The sequence below is a fragment of the Polyergus mexicanus genome, unplaced genomic scaffold (genome assembly GCF_030449975.1).
Source record: "Polyergus mexicanus isolate NDT 795.1 unplaced genomic scaffold, iyPolMexi1.0 SCAF_11, whole genome shotgun sequence".
NCBI classification, from domain to species: Eukaryota; Metazoa; Arthropoda; class Insecta; order Hymenoptera; family Formicidae; genus Polyergus; species Polyergus mexicanus.
In genome coordinates this window covers 3376001-3396406 of record NW_027223331.1, presented here as the reverse complement: position 1 = coordinate 3396406, position 20406 = coordinate 3376001, and the positions used below count along the sequence as shown (strand labels likewise).

General features: G+C 37.1%; 1 protein-coding gene and 1 long non-coding RNA gene across 4 annotated transcripts in view; one reads left to right on the top strand and one right to left on the bottom strand.

The window, feature by feature from the left end:
• Nucleotides 1–8222: 8222 nt before the first annotated feature.
• On the bottom strand, nucleotides 8223–10029 carry LOC138937643 (uncharacterized). Its single transcript, XR_011447543.1, has 3 exons — nucleotides 9973–10029; nucleotides 8982–9134; nucleotides 8223–8324 (listed from the first exon to the last, which is right to left on the bottom strand). It is a non-coding gene; the product is annotated as an uncharacterized lncRNA (long non-coding RNA).
• A 2742-nt stretch (nucleotides 10030–12771) lies between these two features.
• Nucleotides 12772–20406, top strand: part of LOC138937483 (protein dpy-30 homolog) — a 95791-nt gene continuing 88156 nt past the window's right edge. Inside the window, exons 1-5 of one of the 3 annotated variants that reach the window (XM_070303807.1) lie at nucleotides 12772–12822; nucleotides 14515–14641; nucleotides 14769–14845; nucleotides 15353–15625; nucleotides 16094–16909. In XM_070303807.1, coding sequence (XP_070159908.1) covers nucleotides 14626–14641; nucleotides 14769–14845; nucleotides 15353–15595 — 336 coding nt within the window. In that variant the 5' untranslated portion in view covers nucleotides 12772–12822; nucleotides 14515–14625 and the 3' untranslated portion in view covers nucleotides 15596–15625; nucleotides 16094–16909. Of the gene's footprint in view, nucleotides 12823–14514; nucleotides 14642–14768; nucleotides 14846–15352; nucleotides 15990–16093; nucleotides 16910–17216; nucleotides 17461–20406 lie in introns of those variants that run through there. The other 2 variants (XR_011447526.1, XM_070303806.1) reach the window with 2 other exon arrangements.

Here is a 20406-nt window from a genome sequence, read left to right as displayed (position 1 = left end):
CTAAAAAAATTATTTTAATCAAAAAATTTTAATTCTAGAAATAAAATATATTATGATAACTCTTTTAAAATCGATTTTATCAAGTCAAATTTTTTAAGGACTAATAATAAGTAGAACTCTTAGAATCACTCGTTAGAATCGCTAGAAATCGAGGAATTATTCAGAAGTTTGAAGAAACCGCGCGTTTATTTTCCGAAAAAAATATTTCACCTATGGAAATTTCAAAAATTTTTTTTCTAGAAAGAAAATATATTAAAAAATATACATATATAGTTAATAATTTTAGCTATTAACGTTTTTAAAATTTTTTAATTTTAATTTTAAAAAAAAATGATGAGAAATAAATCTATTTTGAGCTTCCAAAACTTATCATAAAAATTATATACGGATATCGAAAATCGTGCGATTTCATTTCCTTCCAACATAAAACTTAATAACTGACTTGACTCCTGAACGGAAGAGAAGAATCAAACAATTTTTGTTTTTCCCATGATTCAACCGCATCCGTGAAATCATTACGTCAAGGACCACACCTATGCATCCTATAGGTCCTGCAATTGATTTTAAGCTTCGTTAAGACGGTTCTCGAAGACAATTCATCTCAACTTCCGTTTCTTTACGCTAATTAGACAAAATAAACATAAGTAACTTTATATTATTTGTCGTTTTTATGATAAAAATAAAAATAATTTTTAAGTGACATTGTGTTCTCGCATTGCTCTTAATTTCTTTTTTTTTCCCGAACTTATTAACCGATGTCAAGATAATATTCTTTTATAATGCTTTATAATAACTGTTTCAAATCATTAAAAATTAAATATCTTTAAATTGATGTGTCTTTAACACTCTCTAGTTTTTTGGAGGATGATGCCTGAGTCTCTAGCTTTGAAGATCCAACAGCGCTCGATTATCGGCGCTATTGTACATGATAAATGGCAAGAGTGTGTATGGTAGCTACGATAAATCATCAAATCACACCGTACGGAATAAGTATCTAGACAGCATCGTCCAATTCTTTGTTAATCGGCGGCGCAAACGGGAAAAGGCGCGGCTGATAACAATCGATAATGAAAATATTAATTATTATTTGTTGCTTCGTGCCTTTTAATTTATTTTGCCACAGTATCGCGCTAGCACTGTTCCGCTCCGCAAAAGTGACGAAATCTCATTAGATTTCCCTCACCAAAATCACAAAAGATTCCGCTCTGATAATAGACTCGTTCGTGCGAAAATGGATCCGACTCGGATCCTTTATGGCCCGATTAGAGTGATCGCATGAAATTTATTCCTGGCATGTGTGCCAGGAATAAATGGTAATATACTATATTTAAGTAATGTAATAAATATACATAAATAGGGACAACAAAAGAAAAAATTAATGCTTTAAAAAGAAATCTCAAGATTAAAACTTACAGAAGCGACTCGAGAACGGAGTGGATCGAACCACTCTCTCTCGTCTCGGCGCTCGAAAAATAAACATCGTACTGCAATAAGAATATCTAATAAACATAACGGTAACATTAGAAATGTGAATAATAAATTGGAGCCAGTCGATTTAAAATACATCGAGTTGCCTTTAATTTGATTATATTTATATGAACCTGTAGGAACATAACAAATGCATATGTTTCTTCTATATCATGTATTATATTTTTTTAGAAGTCTCGAATATCTTTTAATATCGCGTATGGCAAATCGAGAGTGTCAGATCCAGAAAGGACGATTGTTTCGATCGACCCATTTAAATTACGCAGTCGCGAATTTCGGTCGTTATAACCGGTCCATTCGTTAGCGCAATCAGTGTTTGTCGGCAAGATATTCTTCTCCGAACATGTGTTGCGCATAATTCGCTCATCTGCAAATAAATGTTTCATCCAACATTTAAAGTAGCATTGTTCAAAAGTGACACACAATGACAGTTTCGCTATCACTACCGAGACTTCATACAAATAATTAGCCATCTAATATTCCTTTCCCATTCATGCTTCACGTGACCGATCTAAGACAGCTCGCTGCTACCAAACTGTAACGACAACGCACTTAAAGAAAAAAAAAGCTGGACTCTTATCTCCTGCGTATCAAATAAAATCTCTGCGACAGAAATTTCATTTGGCGTGTAGGAGGTAAGAAATTTGCTCTTTTAATAAGTACGTTGTTGCTACATTTCTACATCGAGCAGCCTAAAATTGGCCGCGTGAAGTACAAATGAGAAGGGAATTAGGCCTATCTTACACAAATCTCATAGACGTAGTATAGACACAACCGTAAGAATCAATCAATAACGAGCGTTCGTAGTATTTCAGTCAATATGGCTAAAATATTATGAACACGCGTATTAGATGATTCTTACGGTTACGTCTATACTTACGGCTAAGGAAAATATATAGAACAGACCTTAGATAAGTAATTGTCTGCATGGAGAGTCGCGATAATCATAGGTATACTGTCATCATCTGCCACCCTAAAACAATACTGCTAAAGCATCGAGAGAGGTCGTCAAAGGATCGCTGCGACGAATCAAGATGGAAGTGACCTCGCCCTACGGTTCACAAAGAGATTACGTTCGCATCCGATATTTATTGACAATCGCATTTCTGATGTACAAAAAATGTGTCATGTATGACGAGATGGAAGTGTCAAACTTAGCGATGAACGCCGATAAAGAATAACCAAGATATACGACAGCATATCCCGATAAATAGATTAGGACGATCATCGATCGCTAAAATTCGTACTCGCGATCCGTCACTCGCCACATTGGCAGACACTATACTTATCACAGACTGCGCGAAACATGTGTTTGGAGAACGGAATCTCGCGACAAACACATAACTGATACGCGCGAAGCGACGGACTCCGAGTATAAATAATCGCGGTAGACGCGTACGCGTAATCCAATGGGAAGATCGAGCGATCGTCCGTCGCTAGATTCGACACTCGCGACCCGTCAACTCGCCATATTGGCAGATACCACACTTATCACAGACTGCGCGAAACACATGTTTGGAGAACGGCGTCTCGCGACAAACATATAACTGATACGCGCGGAGCGATGGACTCCGGGTATAAATAATCGCGGTAGACACGTACGCGTAATCCAATGGGAAGATCGAGCGATCGTCCATCGCTAGATTCGGCACTCGCGATCCGTCACTCGCGGTATTGACATATACCACGCTTATCACAGATTGCGCGAAATACGTGTTTGGAGAATGACATCTCGCGACAAACACTCGAATGCGCGAAGCGATGGACTGAATGCAGATAACCGCGGTAGACACGTACGCATAATCCAATGGGAAGATCGAGCGATCGTCCATCACTAGTTTCGGCACTCGCGATCCGTCATTGATATTGGCAGATACCACACTTATCACAGATTGCGCGAAACATGTGTTTGGAGAACGGCGTCTCGCGACAAACACTGATACGCGCGAAGCGGTGGACTCCGAACACACAAAGTCGCGGTAGACACGTACGCGTAATCCAATGGGAAGATCGAGCGATCGTCCACCGCTAAATTCGGCACTCGCGATCCGTCACTCGCGATATTGGCAGATTTATCTTCTTTTTTCTTCTTAGTTATTCCCACCGGTTGGTGAGAATTTTACACCTTCAACTGCACTTTGAAGTTATATAATGTCCTCGATCAGTTTATTTACAGTTTTGTATCATATAAATTGTCCAGTGTTCCGAATAATACATTGAGTCAAATATACTGTCTCTACCGTTCAATCCTTTCCGGTCGAGTTCGTTGTCCATTCATCTTCTTCTCAGCTTGCATCACACTTATCACAGATTGCGCGAAACACGTGTTTGGAGAATGACGTCTCACGACAAACACTGATACGCGCGGAGCGGTGAACTTCGAATACAAAAAATCGCGGTAGACACGTACGCGTAATCCAATGGGAAGATCGAGCGATCGTTCACCGCTAAGTTCGGCACTCGCGATCCATCACTCGCGATATTGGCAGATACCACACTTATCACAGATACCGCGAAATATGTGTTTGGAGAACGGCGTCTCGCGACAAACACTGATACGCGCGAAGCAGTGGACTCCGAACACACAAAGTCGCGGTAGACACGTACGCGTAATCCAATGGGAAGATCGAGCGATAGTCCACAGCTAAATTCGGCACTCGCGATCCGTCACTCGCGATATTGGCAGATATCACATTTATCTTCTTTTTTCTTCTTAGTTATTCCCACCGGTTGGTGAGAATTTTACACCTTCAACTGCACTTTGAAGTTATATAATGTCCTCGATCAGTTTATTTACAGTTTTGTATCATATAAATTGTCCAGTTGTCCATTCATCTTCTTCTCAGCTTGCATCACACTTATCACAGATTGCGCGAAATATGTGTTTGGAGAACGGCATCTCGCGACAAACACTGATACGCGCGGAGCGGTGGACTTCGAATACAAAAAATCGCGGTAGACACGTACGCGTAATCCAATGGGAAGATCGAGCGATCGTCCACCGCTAAATTCGGCACTCGCGATTCGTCACTCGCGATATTGGCAAATGCCACACTTATCACAGATTACGCGAAACACGTGTTTGGAGAATGACGTCTCGCGACAAACACTCGAATGCGCGAAGTGATGGACTCTGAATGCACATAATCGCGGTAGACACGTATGCGTAATCCAATGAGAAGATCGAGCGAGCGTCCATCGCTAGATTCGGCACTCGCGATATTGGCAGATACCACACTTATCACAGATTGCGCGAGACACGTGTTTGGAGAAAGGTATCTCACGACAAACACTGTACGCGCGGAGCGGTAGACTCCGAATACAAAAAATCGCGGTAGACACGTACGCGTAATCCAATGGGAAGATCGAGCGATCGTCTACCGCTAAATTCGGCACTCGCGATCCGTCACTCGCGACATTGGCAGACACCACACTTATTACAGACTGCGCGAAACATGTGTTTGGAGAACGGAATCTCGCGACAAACACATAACTGATACGCGCGAAGCGACGGACTACGAATATAAATAATCGCGGTAGACGCGAACGCGTAATCCAATGGAAAGATCGAGCGATCGTCCGTCGCTAGATTCGACACTCGCGACCCGTCACTCGCCATATTGGCAGATACCACACTTATCACAGACTGCGCGAAACATGTGTTTGGAGAACGGAATCTCGCGACAAACACATAACTGATACGCGCGGAGCGATGGACTTCGAGTATAAATAATCGCGGTAGACACGTACGCGTAATCCAATGGGAAGATCGAACGATTGTCCATCGCTAGATTCGGCACTCGCGATCCGTCACTCGCGGTATTGACTTATACTTATTACAGATTGCGCGAAACACGTGTTTGGAGAATGACGTCTCACGACAAACACTCGCATAGCGATAGATGACAGTTAAGAATCATCAAGATACGCAACCGCATAATTCAGTGGTTAAACCGAGACGATCGTTCATTGCTAAATTCAGCATTCTCGTCTCATCACGCATGACACATTCTTGAAATGTCAGAAATGCGATTGTCAACAAAGCGGACTCGAACGCAATATCTATATGAAAACCGTAAAGTGAGATCACTTCTATCTTAATTCGTCGGAGCAATGCCTCGACGCTTCTTTCGATGCTTTACATGTTGAATGGAACATCTATGACAGACGAGTGAATTACGCAAAACATGTATTTGGAGAATGATCTCGCGACAAACCCTGCAATGCGCAATCGATGGACATCGGTTAAAAACGACAGAGATTTGCGACCGCGTAATCCAATGGGTAGATCGAAACAATCGTCCTTCTCTGGATTCGACATTCTCGATTCGTCACACGCTGCTTAAGATATTGGAGACTTCTAAAAAAATATAACTTCAATTTAGAGAGGAAGGCAAGCCTCTCGGAAGATAATAGCAAACCACCGAGAATATCTTGCCAAAAAAACCTCTCTGATCTAGACCGTTTGGAACTAACGTTAAATTGTAGGTTCTATATGTCTGCGGATAATCATAAAAAGGCTCATACCAGATATATGTAGAGGTGTCACCTCTGACAAGAGGTATGGATTGTGAAGAATATTATACATTTAAAAAATTATTTAATAAATATTTTAATATTTTAATAATTATTAAAAATATTAAAAAATATTGTAATAATTATTTGTCGCAAAAATATTTCTATTTATATTTATGATGGGGGAGGAGTACACTGCGTTGAGACTAAAACACGTTTTGGAAATGTTTAACAAAAAACCAAGGTCTTGTTAAGGTTTAGAAATTGAAAAGCCACAAGATGGCATCAAATTTAATCAACAAAATTACTTCGAGAAAGTTTTGGAAACATATGACGTAAATGATGCAAGATTAATGAATATTCACAGGAGCATGAATACAAATTCAATGCATTACGGAAAGTGATGATTATCACAAAATGAATCACTATGAGGAACTTCTAATAGAATACAGACCAGAATATATTATTAAAAACAAAAACCTGGTTGTCATCCAAGGGGAAATTATCTTAATTAATATATAATTATCTTAATTATATTATAATAAAATTATGATAAGTATAGAACTTGTGAAAGAAAGTAAAAAATTTTTTGGTTTTTCATTTAATCCAAAATCGTGACAATTATATATCGATCTTAGCGCTTAAGAGTTATTGATAGAATTCGTAAAATGCTACTCAGAACTTATAAAATCGCCGTGAACTCAAAAAAAAATTTTTCTTTATAATTTTTCATATATTGAATAAAATAAATATTTTTTAAAAGTTCTAACAATTCTGTTGACAGTTCATTTCACAAATTTTATCCTTGCTGATCGGGTTTAGAATGGTGGCATACTCACTTGATGACATACATACTTGATTGCTTTCTTCTCCTTGATACGAACGGTGCGGATAAGTGGTGTCCGCGTAATTACTATATACGAAGTGATATACGACCCAGTGTAATCTGGAATCTTAGTCGAACTGGTGCTAGATCCGGGTGCACTTGAGTCGGTATTCTACCGTGAATACATATCATCTGAAATATTCATTCATGACATTAAATCATCATATTCATCTGATCAGGTTAAAAAAGAGCTAATTTCTAACGGTTTAATAAGAAGATATAAAAAATAAGTTGAAACATAATTGTGCTTAAGAGAATACTACAGTTAGTTATTTCTAATGTATAATTCACGATATATATATATATTTTTTTTTTGTATTTTATATTATTTAAACCTTATAATACTGAAAAATCAAAGGAGTTAATAAATTATCTCTTTAAAAAAATATCTGTTCTTATAATTAAATGATCTTAAAAAACATTTAAATTAGTAGTAAACAATATGAGCATTATTTATACCAATGTATCCGCCTTTCTGAAGTTAGCACCCCATATTTCAAAAAACTAATTTTTTCCAGAGAAATCCAGAGTGTAAATTAATTTTTATATTAGGATATAGTAATTGATGTTTGATAGTTTTCACATTATTTAAATAATATTTCTGTTACTACTGCATATATTCCATTTTTACTCCCCCCCCCCCCAACCCTCCCTCTCTTTCTTTGTAGAAGAATATTATGTGTGTTTAAAAATACTATACTAAAAAATAACATATAAGTTTAATTTTTTTTTTCGTATTGTGTACATGTATACATACATTTTAAGAAGAAATTGTGAAAACTATTGAACAATATATCAAAAGAGCTTTAGAATAAGTTATTTTTTTATAGTCTATGTATAATATTAAAACTATAATCAGAATTCTTTAAATTTTTTTTTTATAGAGTAAATAACGTAAGAGATTTTTCATTGAGATTATTCTATACATTGAAAATCTATATTATGCGCGTAATATAATTTAAAATAATTTTACTGCACACATATGCAAAACGAATATGAATGTAAAAGAAAATTAATAATTTTTCTGTTTAATATCAAAGATAATTTTATGAAATCACACACTTTTCTGGGTAGCATTTCAAGAATTCTAAAAGAAATTCTAATAGCAAAATTAATTATTTTTAGTAGTTATAACGTTATCGCTGCTTTAGACATTTCATCTTACGAAATTAGCACCCCCAAGATTCAAAAATAGTTTTTTACCTTAATTCGCCAAATCTATTTTTAAAATTAATAAGGAGAACTTTAGAACTTTTTAGGGTGCATCCAGAACTTTAAAAGAAAAATTACTTTTTTTCCTGATCATTATGATCACTTCCATAACTTTGCCACAGCGAGTAAAATAGGATCTTAGGTCTGTCTCCGTTATTTGGTAAACCACCACTACGTTTTGGCTTCTGAAGAGTGCATCGATTATATATGGTTTTGGATCAATCTGTAATATCAAACATCAACAAAATATGTTTTATCTAACTCTTTTGTAAACTTTAATATATTTAGTATATAAGTATTATTATTTTAAAAAATATAAATTCTGCATACATGCTCATATAAGATTTCAATAAAGAACAACAATTTTTAATATTTCATTTCTCGCATTGTTCTAGCGAGCATGTTTTTGATTATACTTTTTCACATTTGGACCACAGGATTCGGCTTTCTCAGCTTCAAGGATGAAGAAGCAGTGGATAGATGCGTCCTGTTGTCCAAATGTGAGAAAGTATAATGAAAAACATGCTCGCCAGAACAATGCGAGAAATGAAATATTAAAAATTGCTATTTTTCATTGAGATCTTAAGGTCCTGTGCATAATAGAAAAAATATTAGAAATAGGAATAAAATATTAAATATCAGGAAGAGCAATTTGGAATTATTTTACTTCAAACAAGGGAACGGAATGGACTAACGCATAATGACATAAAAAAATTAAAATTAGAAATAATTAATCCGTTCCGTTTCCTTGTTTGAAGTAAAATAATTCCAAATTGCTCCTCCTGATATTTAATATTTTATTTCTATTCCTAATATTTTCTCTATTGTGCGCAAGACCTAATATAAAAAGATCCCAATATAAAAATTATTTTAGACTTACGCCTGGATTTCTTTTTCTCCTAATCGTACATTATGACCACTTTCATAACTTTGCCAAAGCGAGTAAAATAGAATTCTAGGTCTGTCTTTGTCACATTACTTGGCAAACCATCAAGAAAAACTTCTAGAAAGCCACCACTGGTTTTGGATCAATCTGTAATATGAAGTAGTTATAATTACTCGTCATTTCATATCTCTCGGCATTCCCGATATATACGGATATACGATCGGACGAATAAATAAAACGCGACGAACGCGATGTTCCATCATTTTCTCGATACTCACGTACACTTCGCGATTAGTCTTGTAACGGCGGACCCCTCGCGAAACAAATGGCGGTCGCAGGCAACTTCATACCGACGCCTTCTTCCCTGCCCCCCCCCCCTCCCCCTCGCCCCTCAATCCTCTTCCTATCGCGAACTACTTTACGAACGATAATTACTCGTCATTTCATATCTCTCGGCATTCCCGATATATACGGATATACGATCGGACGAATAAATAAAACGCGACGAACGCGATGTACCACCATTTTTCCGATACTCGCGTATTGCTTCGCAATTAATTTTGTAACGGCGGACCCCTCGCGAAACAAATGGCGGTCGCAGGCAACTTCATACCGACGCCTTCTTCCTTGCCCTCCTCCTCGCCCCCTCTTCCCATCACGAACCACCGCACGAACGAAATATACCGATCGCAAGCCCGAATTCTATCACAAATATCACACGAATCGAGAAAATTAAAGAATAACGCGATATAATTGCTCGTATATAGTATCGCGAACGAACACAATATTATATTTTCGCGACACTCCCGATATTCGCGGTGCCACGCAATTGACTATGGCGGAAGACTATCGAACGCGGCCGCGTATCCTCTCGAATCCCTTTCCATCGCGGACTACCTCACGACCATAAACGAGATATAATAGTCGCAAGCCTGTTTAAGATCGCGAATATTAATATTTCACAATTATTGTACAATATACTTACTTTTTTGTATCTGCAACTCGATCCCGAAAGAGCGCACGTCCTTACGCCACAGTGGTCTTCCCGAAAGAGAGGGATACCAACCACAAAGGTCAAAAAAGTGATGCAATGAAACAAAAGATAAACGATAAGTGCGTGCAACCGAACAAACCGATCGGTAGCAATGCAACGTGATTGGCTCTTACTTTTAGAACCAACAAATCAACGTCGAGTAGTTAATAAGACAATAATACCCGTTTTCTTCACTTCCCGATAACTTTATCCGGCAGATATCTCGCAGAATCAACCAATCGGGTCATCTAACGGACATCTTTATCTAGGAGATAGCTGTCGGGAGATGTGAAAAAATCGGGCATAACTCAGTAAGGATACAAACCCATGCGGTGGATTAGGGTAACGAAAAGGGAATCAATTACGAACGTTTCGCAGTTTTCCTTACGCTATTTCGTTAGGTTCGCCCTCTCATTGTTCTGCAAAACGCGACCATTCGCTTAGGGACATAAAGCGTAATAAATTCTTACGAGGAGAGAAAGAGAGAGAGAGAGAGAGAGAGAGAGAGGATTCAGTTTGTTATAACAAAATAAATATACATATATATTTTAAAGCCATTAAACATGAAAAAGTTTTAAAGCCACGGTACATAAGAAAATCGTAAATATATAATAAGACGTAAGAATTTCATCCATAGAAAATTTTCAAATTTTACTTTCGTTTCAATATGGCTGCTTACATTCTCGACTGTAATTGGCTTTCCTTACATCTTAAAGTCTTACCGCTTAAGTTTTTCCATGTATCATAGCCTCATTTACACCGATATACTTTAATACCTACTTTATACTATATTACAATCACAGGGCCGCGTTCGGAAACATCACCCGTGTGCATAGAGTGTCGTTCTATCTTTGTTCAATTTTTGGTAACTAACAAAGATAGAACGACGCTCGTGCGTATACGGATGATGTTTCCGAACGCAGCCCAGCCATTCTATTTTTTGAAGGAATGGCTATGATTGGCCAGTGTAGTATACCGTCCCCCTTACGAGATAAACGTAGAAGTGGAAATGGAAATACTCATATGGTGAACGTAGAATAGGTATCCCCACTTCTACTTTCACCTTGCTAATATCGTTTTCGAATGAACGGATTAATCCAACCCGGTACAATTAATCACTATATTTTATTACGAATTCGAGCCTTTTTATTGACAGAGACAATGACGTCATTAATCGCTCTGAGAGCGATTGTCAATTTTTCGGTCAGTATATAAGGGTGTTAGATATACTTACGTTAATACGTATTAAAACATACATATTATATCGATATGGATAGAAGCATCATAAAACTCGTACCAAATTACGCATTAAAGATTAAAAACTAAAGATTAAAATTTAATTAATTAGAACAAAAGGAGCTAAAATTTCTTTATTCCGATTAATATTACATTTGAATCTTTCATCTCCAATCACAATGCCAATAGTCTGATATGGGCTTAAGAGCCTACCCAAAGAAATTTACATAAATACATAATGCATATGCATCATAAAGAAATTAACCAATCAAGTGTCTAGGACGCCATATTGCTACCTTCTTCGTATTAGACAAATGATTGGTTGATTTTTCTGTGCATTATGTATCTATGAACCTTTATCTAAATAGACCCTAACTACATACATTCGCCAGGTCATTAAGTACAAAAAAGAGGGAGACGTGTCGCATTTTTAGAGGGCGCACGTATTCAGTTATCGCACGCGTCTTCCAGATCGAAATTAAATATTTTGTCGCGAGAATGAAGTATCGTAAATGTAGAAGCGAATAGTCGGGCAAGGTGAAGTCGTCCTATCATCACGTTGCCCCGAAGCCCTTGATAAATAGGAACTAAGACAGACTATAGATCTGCTGGGAGGGGCTTTTAGTGGGTATTGTCCGGCCGTTTATTTAGGTTGGGTTGAGTCCCACACACGCCCTAGGGACGGCCCAAGGGTACGCATTTTCCCCTCCCGTCGATCGAAAAAAAAAAAGGTGAAGTCATATAGTCATATAGTCACTTTGAATTTAATGTTAGTTTAGAAATGCCACAATTGTCGCGGACGTTTCGTGCGCGTTTCTCCCGCCAAAAAGTAATCCAGTCGATATCGAGTGTCATACGAGTTGTCGCGAGCGATCTTCTTTCTCTTTATTCGTATTCGTATCGTTAACTGTTACACCAAATCGTGAGTAGATGTATTCATGTGATTGATTTAAATCTACGTGCTGCCAAGATTGAGAGTTCGACTGACAATGACGATGCTCTCAATGCTCACGAACATTTGTTAGCGAGTAAGTAAATTTATATTTGATTAATCATTTATTTATCTCTTCGTCACAATTATAATCTGCAACTGAAATCTATGCACACGCGAAAAATTTACATCGATGCAAATTTATCTAGATATACATTACGGTTAGTTGCGATACAAATTGGGTCGCGAATTGGATCAGGATAACTAACCACGTCGATAAAAAAACAGAGCTGATAGCGCTATTAGCGCCGCGTGACCGCTAGAGGAACGAATAATCGGGGAAGCGGGAAGTCAATCATATAATCACCTTGAATTTGGTGTTAGACTAGAGATGTCACAATTGTCGCGGACGTTTCGCGCACATTTCTCCCGCCAAAAACTAGTTCTGTCCAGTGTCGGGAATGTCGTACTAAGTTGCGAGCGATTATTTCTTTCGTTACGTATTCGTATCGTTAACTTACGCGATCCAAATCGATTAGATGTGATTCTTGTGATTAATTTGAATCTATGTGCTGTCAAAGCGAAACGACTGATAACGCTAATACTTTTGATGCTTACGAACATTTGTTTGTGTTGTGAGTAAATTTGTTATATTCGATTTTGTCATTTATTTATCTCTCTGTCACTATTATGAATCATAATCGATTAAAATATGTAGAAATAAATATCTTCTCTCTGACTAAAATTTTATTGTAATAACGGTCACATAACTTTCGAGAAACTTTTGACCAGCTCTATGAAGAACAATCGGGTAATCATGTGTGTGTGTGTATAAACGCTCGCATATTCTTACGTAAGAATACGTTACGTGCAAGTCAACGCGTCGATCTTTTCTTTTGGTACGAAGGAAAGAGATTATTGTATACTCGATGATAGATACGCTTTAAGCTTTAAGTACATGCATTGATATCTCTTAATCAATTTCCGGTCGTTGCACGTCATCTCGTTTATTTTCCATGCTAATAATAAACGTGTTTAATAACCATGTTTATAGAGAATCATTTATACATATTCTAAGTACAAATTAATGTCCATATATTTCTTTATCCCTTCGGGAATATTCATTTCAGAAAATTTATTCCTTTATAAAAGAAGCGAGGAAAAAAACTTGCGCACGAGAATTAAAATATAAAATTTTTAATTATACATAAATTTTTCTTAAAGAATTTTTTACAAACTATTGTATTTTACAAATAATATTCTACTCTCTGATGTCGTTAGAGATATATATCTTTCATTTATATTGTATTCGAAAATAATTATGTATGTCCAGTTTAGATTAAATTGAAGAGAGATAAACCAAGGCAATAGATTCAATAGTTAGCAATATATTAATTAGTTAGTCGGAAGGCAAAATCCGAAGGACTTGCTGACAGCAAAATGTCATCGAATGAAGAGATTATTGCCATCAGACGCGATCAGAAACGGTTGACGCTTGATCGTGACACAATGGTCACGTGCTGTAATACCGTGTTAAGATCCGTCAGACACTAGACAACACGCGTTACGATCGAGTTACGTCCATAAATTTATAGAGATAGACTGCGCGTCGTCTCTGTCAAAAGACCGTCTTAAACATTAGAAAGAGAGAACGATAGCGGTCGGATCTCTTTCTCTTTCTAATCGGCTACGTGAGGGGGAGAATTGTAGGAGAGTGAGACCGCGAGTATATACGCATTTCCTCGCCTCTCCGTTTCCGTTCATTCACCGCCAGCCGCGATATCCTCTCTACTTCGACTGTGCGAGAGAGAAAGAGATCCGACCACTATATATGTCTCTGTCCTTCAATGTTTAAGACAGCCAGTGTGCTCTGAAATACCTGGCACATCTTATACATAGCGCAAATTACAAATTACGGAAAGTGTGATGCGCGAATATCTATATACGTATATCCAAGAGAATATAAACAATAGTTATCGTAATATAATTATTTAAAAATTACATATTATTAATACTTGATTAACGTTTAAAAGGCATATGTGTAAACTCTTACTAAAAATATTTAACATTTAAATTTTTAATTAATTTATCGGACTGAAAAAAAGAGCTGATTTTTTTATATTTTATAAATATTTTTTATGTATGCCCCTCATACACTAAACAATATATTGGCGATGGGCGAACTCTGACGGGTTGGCGCCTTTATCTAAACGTAACTGTCGATAACGCCGACATTTTTGGTTACGCCATTAATACCGACATTATCGTTGTTATCCGGGTAGGGTCATTGGATCCGCTGAGTTTTCAGAACGAAAATTTATCTATAGTCGCAGATCTCTAATCCACTTTATCGATGGCGGTTTACCGGTGTGATGTTGGCCAAGAATGATCGCGGCGCAGTAGTTTAATGTCGGTTGGCAGTGACGGTTGTTTATACGATGGCGTCCGGCGGTGGTACGTATCCGTTTATTTCCCATTTTCCATTACAATTTTGAGGTCTGTTTAATGAGATCGGACTCAACACAGAATCTCGCATTAATGTAATCATCATTCGCCGTTCATTTCTTTCATGTAACGACAGAGAACGGAACCGAAGAACGAACGGAAGCATCGACGCCGGCTCAACCCATCGCCAATGCCGTATCCGAGACTACTCACGTAAGTAAATTGATAACTTCAGCTATCCAATAACAACGATATTTTATTTGAATATCAAAAATTTATTAAATAAACGCGCGCGCTTGCAGCGCGAAAATGTGGTTAGGTTAGAGCTCGACTTGTAGGGTATCATTATTTATTATCTGGTTAATTGACAAGAACCTTGCATTAAAGTTATAGTATTTTTGCACAGAATATGTTTGCACATATCAAACTGTGGATTAAATCATTATTTCTAAACTTGTTTGTAATTTGTGTAAGTGTATATAATCTAATTACATTAACATGAGAGAGAGAGAGAGAGAGAGAGTTAACTGATAAATTAGATTTCACTTATATATACTGCTTTAAAGCTAATATTGTGATGGAAGAATCACATTAAATCAATTGTTGAATTGAAGTTATTGAAGGAATCAAAGCTTAGAATTATTTATACAATAGCTTAAGTTAGTATTTCTGTGAGTATTGCTCGTTGATCTATAAATTTTATATTCTTTTTGTTTACAGAAAGTAATAGGAATGGATAAAGATGGGGATATGTCTGGCGTACCAGCAAAGAAATCTCGTGTCGAAGTGCAATCTCTTCCAACCAGACAGTATTTGGATCAGACAGTAGTGCCGATATTGCTACAAGCGTTGTCCTGTTTAGCCAAAGAGAGACCCGCTGATCCTATAAGCTTTCTCGCTGGCTATTTACTCAGAAACAAGAGTCAGTACGATAACGGCGGCTCGCCGCCGACTAGTCAGTGATTGCTTCCCTGTCCACGTGCGCATTTTGTGGTAATATATGAACTTTACTTCCTAAAAATCCCTTTTTGATACTTCAAGAACATATTTACGTTATACACGTATTATGTACTTGTGTATTTTTGAACGAAATAAAAATGAATTAGCTCCCTACTGTAGGGACAATAGTGACTTTTTAGCGGAGTAATATAGTGCTATTCTGTGGAATGCAAAATATACGTTTTTTAAATATTGAAATTATTTTAAATAAATATTGTTTTTTATATAAAAGTAATAGCAGCATCAGAATTACCCTAATTGCAATAGCAATTATAGAATTGATATTAAATTGTTATTGACACGTAATACGTATTAAAAAGAGTGGCTGATTTTTCTATGCAAGTATATAGGTAAAGTGAAATTGAAAAATATAATAATGTGGCTTTTATGAAAGAATATCTTAAAAATAGATTAAAAAAGCGTACAAACTTCTTTGATTTTCAATTCTTTGCAAATTTACAGCGCGAAAGCGAACAAAAGAAGGGGTGGAGAAAAGGGCCGCTGCCATCGATCCAATAAATCGTAATGAACCTTCCCTGCTCGTGTCGATTTTAATTGGAACGGCGATTTAATTGGAGGCAATTAAATGTAATCGCGCAATGAATCGGCGTTAAATTTATCTCGCGCTCCAATAAAATCGATAATTTACATCGGACGTGCAACACTCGCAAATCTTGCCGTTGCGAATAGAGAAAGGGGAAAAAGAATGTCTAGACGCACACACAATGCTCGGTTTTATTATTCTTCGTGTCTTATTTCGTCTCTCGTTGCGGTTTTCGTCTCGACGAAAACTCGTCGTTTGGTCTTACCGAGTTTCGCCAGAGTAATTGGGCTTCCTTCGGAGCGTCGACGAGGCACAAGGAAAAGAAAATCCGTGTAGCAGCGTCCGATTGTACCGCACGAGCTCTAAACGACGACGCGAGAAGATATCGGGGTAATTTCGTGACCGACAATTCGCACGGCGACATCATCGGACCTGGTCCAATTAACGGCGAGCCATCCTCTTGCTCGGGTTCTCCTCGTATATCCTCTCGTAGAATCCTCGACCTTTACCCGTACACACATACATTGATCGCGAACTCTTAGCCTTTTGTTTTGTAGACGTTCAGTTGGGAGGGTCGACGCGTTTCTGTCGTGATAAGATAAAGGAACTAAACAGTATTTTTACGAAACTTGAGTTTCTCGTGCAAAGTACTTTACCAGTAATTTGTTCGTCTTAGAAATGTAAAGGCCGTCTCTGTAAAACAACAGATTAGATAATACGACGAATTAAAAACAAAAAAACAAAAAAAAACTAACTATCTTGAATATGCTTTTTCTTTTCTCAACGAGAAAATAAAACTTCCACGCGTTTATTATTTATCATTTATATAATATTTTCAAAAATCAGTGATATTTTATTTCATAATAATTCCATGTTATGTGTATGTGTGCATGATATAAATTGTGCGTTTAGCATGCGATAAAACGCTGTAGAAGTTTGAATTTTACTAGATGAATAGAAGACATTTTAACATTTTATATGCTCGTACATTATCGAACGACACAGTAATATCGGTTGTGTTTCTTTTTTCTATGCATTCAGAGTGAACTTCCACATTCACCACTCATTCCTGCAACGGATCAGGAATAAATGCGCAAAAGTGGAAAGTCCATGCTCGCGGCACAATACAGAAGTTCGATGTGACTGTTGATAACGCAGCAACATCCACCTTTACTTTTTTTACTTCCCTACGAGAAGCACGCAATGAATAGTTTCCACGTCGAGTTGCTTTCATCCTCCTCTTTCCACATTCCTGTTTGCTGTGCTTTTCCAACTTCAGAACTATGTAAGTAGCTTTATGCAATGTGCTAGAACATGAATATACAGAGTTTATCTTGAAGCAAGCGTTTTTTTTCGATCATGAATATAATACAGATTTAAATAATTCGGCTTAAAAATGGATTATTTTTAAATAATTATATATAATACTTTGATTTAAGATTAATATTAAGTTTTATATTTAACCTAAAAGAGCTCTTTTTTTTCTTTTAAGAAAATATTTTACATTTTTTATACTAATTTATAATTTTACACTTTTTTATCTTTATATAGTATCATCTCTAAAAAATCTCTACATAAATTTTTTTTCGTTATTATATTCATAGTAAAGAAAAAATCGTACGTTTGAAGACTCTGCTTCATGGATTGCAGCCGGTATAATTTTTGCAAGTTTAACGGTGCATGTACATGTAATGAAACGCGACGATTGACGAATGGTTACCATTTTATATATGTATGTCTACAGCATCAAATCCGTATCTATATCGAAAATTGAACTCGCCGAAATTGTACCGGTTTCAATACTCGTTCTGTACTATCCCAGATCCAAATATTCCGGATATAGATATCTGCCTATTCTCCGTTTCATCCCTGCATTATTCTCGTGCGAGTCGCACGTTCGATACGCACGCAATAATCATGCCGAATGCCGGATCAGCGAAGTATTTCGTAGTTGTACTAACAGTGACCGTGATCATGTCGCGTGTCGAATGTGCAAACTGAAAGGTAGGTGGATAGATAGATCCCCCGAGCGTGTTCTCTCCAGAGGCACCCTTATTACAGTTTGCCGTGCACATATGCGCGATACGCGTATAGAGGCGAGTGTGTTGCACGCGTGTGTACACAAGCGTGCACGACCGAAGAGAGAGAGAGAATGCCTACGATAATTGTGGGGTCCTAGCTAATGGCCGAGCCGTGTCACGATTTTCGTCAGGGCGTTCAGGTTCGAGAACCCTGCAGATTCACGCCTGCACGCCCGGCCTTGGGAGGACTCGGTCCAATTGGCACGCATATTGGAATTCTATTACCGGGATTACGGCCGGTAATTGCTCGGTTTAGCGCAATATCGCACGGCCGTCTGTCCGCGTCGCCGACGCTCCGGCAAGATCAGCGCGCGCGGATTAGCCGTGCGCCTAATCGTTGCCCGCGCCCGCACGTGATCCCTCGTTACGACCCCCGGCGATTAATTGCTGGTGGATACCGAAAACGTTAATCCATCCTTCGCCCTCCTATCGTATTGTATTATCTTTTCAAACCGCGCCTCTGATAATTATAATAAATCACGCTGTTTATCGAGATATCTTTAAATGTAAATAAAATTAAATATAAATATTGCAAATACATATACAAGACATTTGTAAATCTTTAATTTTGTCTCCCGCAGAGTATTCTGTGTTAATATTCCCGAAACCGCTTTTATAGGAAGATATCTAAGATCTGCTTTGATAAGAATTATATATTAGTTAATGGATTAACAGGTCAGTATAAATATAGCTGTATATACTTGCTTCTCTTCCTCTCTCTGTTTCTGTTGGCGTTCGATTTCGATCTGCGTTTCAAATACGCAGCTTGAGATACTCAGCAACTCGAGATGTTTACGATGTAGGTATATCCTTTGTGGATCGGAGTTAGAGAATCGTAACCCACTAAAACGGATCGGAACGGCTTTTGAAAGCTAAGATTAATTAATGCAGCTTGATTAATTAATGTAGTGGAATAACGCCGATAATTAAATAATGTTAGTCTCTATTATTCACTGTAGGAGTCAAAGGATCGTAATATTCACGATTAGAGCGCTGATAGGAGGAAATTATCCTTTATAGCCCTTTCTAGGAATAGAATTTAGAGATTATCTGTGAATTATTACTAATGAAGTATTTACGTGCGACATAAGAGACATAATTTTTATCTAAATAAATTTTGCAACTTTAATGTTTCGAAATAAATTTTATAGAGAAAAGAACTTTATATATAATTGTTATAAAAATATAGAATTTGATATCTTCTTCTGTAAATGGCATAAAATTGTATGGATTCAACATAATATTTGTAATTAATATGATGACATCAAGCAATATTATATGCAATACCATAGTAAAAATTGCCGAGAAATGAGTGTTGAAATATTCTTTACAGTTTAATATTTCCGCGCCAGATTTTTTTTCGAGAAATCACCGATTTGTAGAATGATTTTTTTTTTTTTTTTAGGGGGGGAGTCCGTTCAAGATAGAGACGACGGTGAACAAAATCGCTGACGTTCCCAATCGGCCAGTATAAGAATACAATTCTTAAGAAGCGCGACGGGATTTTTAGAGATTCTCTTATTGATGCGCGGCACAAGATTATATATATAAAATGTTTCTACATAACTGAGAACTCTCTCTCTCTCTCTCTCTCTCTCTCTCTCTCTCTCTCTCTCTCTCTCTCTCTCTCCACCGCAGCTCTTCGTTTTGCCAGGGTGTCGAGGAAAAAGCGCTTACCCGGCAGATTCGTGCTAGCTAAAGTCCTCCTTTCTCTCGTATTTTTTTGCCGCTTGAGTTTTATCTGATAACGGCAAAAATATTTTTCAGTCTCGCCCGTGGAAGGTGATACACGATCTTTTGTTGTCACAGCAAAAAGCCGAAGCAATAAATACCGATATGAATTGCGGGCCTCTATATATTTTTACGATTAACTGCATTTCGGATTTCGAACCCCAGCTATTGCACGTACAACAAGTTTGCACGCTCATGCGTAAGAATTTATAAAATATTGCCAGATCTAAGTCTTTTATTTAGGAAAGCAAATTTTATGTAATTTCTACGAAAAATACAGAAAACTTTGATTGGCGTCGTTTACAATTAATAACAACAAATAATTGCATTCTCAATATTTCTCGATATTAATTTGTAAGCAATAATTTAATAATAATAGTATACTACAAAGATATTTTGAATAATTATTAGGTACTTCT